Source organism: Henckelia pumila, chromosome 1 (genome assembly GCF_033568475.1).
Source record: "Henckelia pumila isolate YLH828 chromosome 1, ASM3356847v2, whole genome shotgun sequence".
Classification (NCBI taxonomy): Eukaryota; Viridiplantae; Streptophyta; class Magnoliopsida; order Lamiales; family Gesneriaceae; genus Henckelia; species Henckelia pumila.
The window spans coordinates 171,147,741-171,155,015 of NC_133120.1; the positions used below are offsets into that span (position 1 = coordinate 171,147,741).

General features: G+C 37.0%; 1 protein-coding gene across 1 annotated transcript; it reads left to right on the forward strand.

Annotated features, from left to right (window-relative positions):
• Nucleotides 1-3,425: 3,425 nt before the first annotated feature.
• On the forward strand, nucleotides 3,426-7,032 carry LOC140884232 (uncharacterized). Its single transcript, XM_073290927.1, has 4 exons — nucleotides 3,426-3,857; nucleotides 4,777-4,874; nucleotides 4,954-5,019; nucleotides 5,676-7,032. Exons 1-4 carry the CDS (start codon nucleotides 3,514-3,516, stop codon nucleotides 6,728-6,730), a joined length of 1,563 nt encoding a protein of 520 aa, XP_073147028.1. The 5' UTR covers nucleotides 3,426-3,513; the 3' UTR covers nucleotides 6,731-7,032.
• Nucleotides 7,033-7,275: the final 243 nt, after the last annotated feature.

The following is a 7,275-nucleotide window of genomic DNA, read 5'->3' on the forward strand; positions in this document are numbered from 1 at the left end:
AGAGTTTCTTGTTTTTGATTGGGGTGGATTTCAAAGCTTTGTGGTTTGATATTGTGTGTCATGTGTTGTTATTGTTTCAATTGCTTGCTTATTAATGTGTGTACCCATACTCTATCACTATTTATTGATATTTTAGAAAAATGGACGTGTGTAAGCTCCTCTGTTGTCGTGGCCATTTTCCTTGTTTTCTCCGGCTTTCTTGGCTTCTCGATCCTTTTCTCCTTCCTTCGGTTTCTTCTCTTGTTCTCCACCTTCAGTTCCCTTTCCTCCTTCTTTCTCTGTGTCCGTTTCCACGAAGACGAATTGTTTTCCAGTCCTTTTCTTCACGTATTCGACTAGAGGTTCGGGTCCAAAAACGCCTCTCACTGTTACCTGTGATTTTTTTAGGTCTGCCTCTACACTTTCCACTCCTAAAGATAAAATAATCAACTCTGTTAATTAATGCAATTTGTAATGTTAAAGAAAATTATTTACTCATGTTTGGTGGTGAAGACTCATCGAAAGTCTCACTCTCGCATGAGTGGTGTAGCTCGGCGGCGGTGCCTCCAGGGGAACTGGAAATCGAAGGCTGCTCGCACACATTTTACACGCCCAATTGTTGGTGCGCTGGCAGTTTAAAGCATGTTTTCTTCAATTTTCTTTTGCTTTCTTGCTTGCTTTGTTCGAAAGTTTTCTAGGATTTTTTTAGCTTACAAGTTTCACAAGTTTGTAGCTTTTGTCAATGTGTTGGCTTGACTTTGTAGGATGGATATTTTATATTTGGGCATGGTTCCTTTCAGGAAGGGTAGCCATTTCAGCTTGGATCAATGGCAGGATTTTGAACTGCAGGCTTTGATTTTCCGACATATGATTGCTGGCGCTGCTACCGCAAGAGCTACTCCATCTTGTTAAGAAAAGCCTCATAACTGCTCCTTCTTCATATTACCTCTCCCACTCGCTGCACCAGTACTATCCACATTACCAGCCATCTCGTAAGTTTTTTTGATTATTTTCAGTTCAAGAATGTGAAATTTTCTGGATTATATCTTCTGATTTCTGAATGATATCACTATCCAAGATTATTCGTGTCAAATATTTATCTGATAAAGAAGTTTGTTGTAATATACTTGTTGTTATAATTAATTCTTTGAAAACATATTATTAATAGATAAAATGGGTAAATCAACTTGCAAAATTAAGTTATTTTCTTTTGTACGTCACTCGAGTAATGTTGTGCGTGAGAGAATTGTTGGAATAAGTTTGCCCTGTGAAGGAAAACTAAAATTCGCATTTCTTCTATGTTTGTGCCACTTTTCGATAATTTTCATTTTCTGTTGTAATCTTGTTTTGAATTGTTGTAGGGGATAATGGTGGATGTTAATCTATGCTGGAAGAAGTGTTTCAAGTTAATTTATATAGATTAGTTGATAACTCTATATATTTTTTAGTGTAAATTGATTTAGAATTAGAATTTTGATGGATTTGTAATATTGAAAAATATTTATATTAAATTTTATTTTAGAAATTTTAAATTTTGATTTATTTATAATATTGAAAATTTTTATATTAAAATTAATTTTTTTTAGCAACGACAACGGATAAAATCCGTTGTATTTGTCATTTTAAAACTGTTGTAATTTTCGGTGTTGTTAAAAGTTTGATATACGACAACGGATAAAAACCGTTGTCTTTTCAAAGCAACGACAACGGATAAAAACCGTTGTCGTTGGTTATATTTTTTAGAACACTCAAAAGTACAACGATTTTGAGACCCCTACGACAACGGATTTTATCCGTTGTCATTTGCCTTTTTTGTTGTAGTGATTCACTGTCTCACACATCTCATCTAAGGATCAACTTGCAAATGCCCTCACCAAACCATTGCCCTCTGTATCATTTCAGGCTTTGCGCTCCAAGATCGGTATCTCCAATGGGAGCACCGTCTTGCGGGGGGATGTCAGAGCAATCTCAACCGAACCAAATCCTCTCCCAATCGGTTGCAACAGAAGATTAGATACTTAAATTTATGTTTATATTTTTCCATGTATATTGGATTCCTGTTAACGGAAACAACATTATAAATGATGTAACTTGCACTTTAATTCATATAATACACATATATTCTATCGTTCATCTCTTTATCAACTCCATCCATGTTAAAGTTTTTTAACGAGAAATCCAAAAACCATGGAAGCTGGAGACATATATTTTTGCAGAAAAAACAGTAGAAGTTGCTAAAATAAAAATAGAAAAAATAAATCTCTCAAAATCAACCACAGAGATATTAAATATTTCTCAGTGTATATTCAAACTCCATTATTGTTTGGTCGACGTATCTTGTAAAAGTGAAAGCATTATCATGTCGAAGAGCCTTGAAAGATAGAGATTGAAGAGGTGGAAATGGAATGATTATGAGACCTAAAATGTGGGCTACTTATTTATTTTTTAATTAAACACCCGGACTGATCTAACATTAGTCCAAAGTTAATACTTAATTTTTTTAAAAAAAACAATTGGGCCACAAGAGACTCTGCCTTTGTTTATAACATGAAGAACGACCCATTCTTTTTTTTTTTGACTGATTATGAGAACTAAAATGTGGACTATTTATTTATTTTTTCATTAAACACTCGGACTGATAAAACATTAGCCCAAAGTTAATATTTATTTTTTTTTTAAAAAAAACAAATGGGCTACAAAAAAAAATTTAAAAAAAAATTGGGCCACCCGAGCCTCTGCCTTTGTTTATAACTTGAAGAATGACTCATTTTTTTTTGAACTGATTATGAAAAATAAAATGTGGGTTACTAATTTATTTTTTTAATTAAACACCCGGACTAATATAACATTAGCCCAAAGTTATTACTTAATTTAAAAAAAAACAATTGGTCTACAAATTATTTTTTAAAAAACATTGAGCCACCTGGGCCTCTGCCCTTATCTTACTATATTATTAAGTCTAAGCACCCTATACCAACTGATTTTGGTGTCATGGTGAATTTTCACCTATTTATTCCTTTTATACCCTCATCACTCTCTCTCTCTCAACTTCCTTCCCACTTCTCACTCCTTCCAACAACCTCCATCCTCCGAAATTCCTATCCACTATTTACAATATATTTTTTTGAATTTATTTTTATTTTTGTTTTGTATTATTTCTGAATTAAAGATATAAATACTTTTAAATATCTAATTTTCGTCATTTTCATGGTTTACACACGCATTGCGTGTGCCACAACGACTAGTTTATAAAAGTGTTTACTAATTTTTTTTAAAAATATTTTAAAAATTCTTAAAAAAAAACATGTATTTGCATAATTGTTCTATAAAAATAATTTAGAATTTTTAAAAATAATATATTTTGATTTCTATCATAATTTTCAATTATAAAAACATAATTGTCCTTTAAACAAGGTACTTCAAGATTATTTTATCAAAAAATATTTTCCCGTAATTTGTAGGGGATATTTGAGCCGATGCACAACCTAAAACCCTAATTTCCACCCGCTGCCGGGGTTTATCGAAACCGAAGAAATGGCCACTAGCTATGTGGCTCGATCTCTACGCTCTACCTCTTTCGCCGTCCTTCTCCGCCGCTCCTGCGCCACCTTGCGCCCGCTTGTCGCCGCATCTTCGATCTCCCACTTCCGCTACCTTCCTCCGCGGTTTTCTTCCAGATGCTTCTCTACCAGACGGACTGCGTCTTCCCTTAACGATCCGAACCCTAACTGGTCGAACCGCCCACCTAAGGAGACGATATTGCTCGATGGATGTGATTTTGAGCACTGGCTTGTGGTCATGGAGAAGCCAGAAGGCGAACCTACTAGAGATGAGATCATAGACAGCTACATCAAAACACTTGCTATTGTGGTTGGCAGGTTTGACTTCATGTTTTCCTAAAGTTATTTTGTTCTCTGTCTTAATTTTTAGTTCTTTCGAAAGTTTGAAATACAATTTTTTTTTGGCTCAGGACAGATTTATAGTTGATTCATGTTTAATCGTTAAGCTTTTGGCCGCTGGTGTGGATGAAATGAATTTGAGATTATAAAATGAAGAAAAGTAAATGGGTAGTATGTAACCACTGGAGACAGGGAATTTGTTTTAAGGCAAAAATTATTCTTTTCAAATATCATGGGAGTTTAATATGTGTTCTTGGACAACCGTCCGGTGCAGTGTGTTAAATGTGGGAAGGGTGTTAATCGTGTCCCACATCGGTGGGGTAAATATTTTGGGAGTTTAACACATGCTCTTGGACAAACTTTTGTCTTCAAGCTGGCTATTGGGTATGAGTTAGTTCCAAACCGATTTCTTAACATGGAATCAGAGGTCATTCCGCCGTATGTGTGGGCTGCCTATAGTTAGGCCACCCATTATTATCTACGCTCCAGATATTCATTTTTGGGCGTGTGTTGAAATATGTCCACGTTTGTTGGATAGAGTTCCTGGGAGTTCGTTATGATAAACTAGTTGCTTCTGAGGATAATGGCATGTGAAAGTGTATGATGTATGGGTCTGAGCTGTTATGTCGAAGTTGAGCCTTTGTTAATTGAAACGGCTTAACAGTTTTGGTTAATACTATGTCAAGATTGTGTCTTTTGGTTGATTTTGTTATGTTTTGAAAGTTATCAAACACGAGTTTCTCTGTTACCAAGCATTTTGAATTTGTCATATGAGAAGATTTGTTCAATTTATTTGATTCAGTGTTTCATAATTTTGTTTCTTGTACATAGAAATTGTGGTATCAGTGTTCAATTTTGATTTGGTGGTGTATAATGATTTTACTGATGAACTTTTCAGTGAGGAAGAGGCTAGGATGAAAATATACTCAGTTTCTACTAGGCATTACTTTGCATTTGGAGCCCTTGTCTCAGAAGAACTTTCATACAAGTTAAAAGGTGATATGGGTTTGATCAGAGTTGTTGGGTTGATGAAATTTTTGGGTCTTGCTTAAATTAGATTTTATTTTTGGTACAGAATTGCCGAAAGTTAGATGGGTGCTACCCGATTCATACTTGGATGTGAGGAACAAGGATTATGGAGGTACGAAGTTCATGATGTTCGTGGCTTCACTTGGATGTTCTATATGGAATCTTTGTTTTTTACGTGGTCATGGCTCTCACTCTTATAATTATTTTTTCACTCATTAACGATCTCAGAAATTGTTCAATGAAAACTTAATCTTTCTTTCTTTCTTTTTTTATTTTTTTTATTTTGCTTTTCTGAATCAGGCATTTATATCCTAGTCATTCTGGTAAACTTCTTGGCTGGCCAACGAGCATAAATATACATATTCTTGAGTTTATGTTTCTACTTTCTATTAACTATTTGATGACATGTGGTCGTTGGTTCGTGTATTCATAACAACATACACAAGGCCCCAAAGCTTTGAAGTGTTTGTTGAAATAACAATCTGCGGTGAGTCATGATGATGCTGCTTGTGTTAAAGCTTGAAGATTTTTTTGGTTGTCTTGTGTCCGTAGGGCTCTTCCTAGGGCATCTTTTGTTTGCTTATCGATAGTGGCTGATGAACGAAGTAGCTAAGGTTGTGTCAAATGCTTCAATATTTGTAATTCTGAACTTGTACCCATGACTTATATGTGTATTGCCTCATGAAGGTTGGTACTTGTGTTTTCTACCTTGCGCATGTGATGATATTCGAATATGATCTCATAACTTTCACACTTTGGTCAATGCAGGAGAGCCTTTTATCGATGGACAAGCTGTTCCCTATGATCCTAAATATCATGAAGAGTGGGTGAGGAACAATGCGAGGGCAAATGAAAGGAACAGACGCAATGACAGACCTCGAAACTTCGACAGGTCTAGAAACTTTGAGCGACGAAGAGATGTTCAAATGAGTAACCAGAGCCCCGTGACCAATGTTGGAGGGCCGGCAGGTAACATGGGAGGTCCTCAAAACATGTCTGCACCACCACCTAATGAGCCCAATGTTGGGCTGCAGCCGAACATGCACAATTATCCAAATACCATGGGAGGACAATCAAACTATGGGGGAGGCACACCACCTAATAATATGAGAGGACAACCAAACTATGGCGGAGGGATGCCTCCAAGTAACATGGGAAGAGAGCCAAGTTACATGGGACGTGAACCTCCACAAGCGGGAGGACAGCTAAATTACACAAGCGGACAACCAAACTATGGGGGAGGTGTATCTCCACCCATAGGAGGGCAACCAAACTATGGAGGAGGTGTATCTCCACCAATAGGAGGGCAACCAAACTATGGAGGAGGCTCATCTCCACCCAATGTTGGAGGGCAGCCGAACTACAGGGGAGGCACACCTCCACCCAATATCGGAGGACTGCCAAACTATGGTGGAGGCGGACCTCCACACAATATAGGAGGGCAGTCAAACTATGGTGAAGGCATACCTCCAAGCAACACAGGAAGCTATCCACCAAATAATATGAGAGGAATGCCCAATAATGCTCCAAACACTCAGTATGGGAGTGCAACGAACAATGGAGGAATGACATATCAGTCTGGTCCAGGACCAAGTCATAACAACTTTGCTCCTCATACAGGATCTGGTCCAGGACAAAATGAGAAAAATTTTGCCCCTGATGTTGGATACAATGCTGGGCAAAATCAGAACTCCGCTCCAAATATGAGACCACCTGGTCCGGGACAACATCAGAATGGCTATACTCCAAGCATGGGTGGTGGAAATCCGTACCAAAACCAGAATCTACCTGGAAGAGATGTACCTCCGCCTACGAACTACTGATAGATTAGTAGCAATCGATGATGGATCTCAATAATGAAGGATTTATCTTGTAGTTCAGAGGTTTGTCCGAGAAGCCTAAAATGCTTTATACTCAAGACTGATTTTAATATATAACATGGTCAATGCAAAATTGAAACTTTACTGTTCTTGATTTTGCTAGGTGTCAGTCCTTAGGTGCCTTTTTCTGCAATTATGTATCTGCACACTGCGTGAATTCTTGTATTTTTGTTGAATTTTGTGAGAGAAGTTTTCAGTATATACTGTTGAATAACTTGAATGGTGCATGAATGGCGGATTCTGTATTTGTGAGAAGCCAATGCATGAATTGAAGTTGCAAGGAAGTCTCTCATTCCTGTAAAAGTAAGTGCATTAAGTTTGACAACAGCTCCGAAATCTGTGGTTTGGGGATCTAGAATGAAAGGCAAAATCGAAATTGAATTTGCTTGGATACCACTTGTTACATTCAAATCGACCCAAAAACGAATAGAACTTTGATCTGTTCTAATCCCTGCTATCTTATTTGAACGACATACATGTATCAAGAA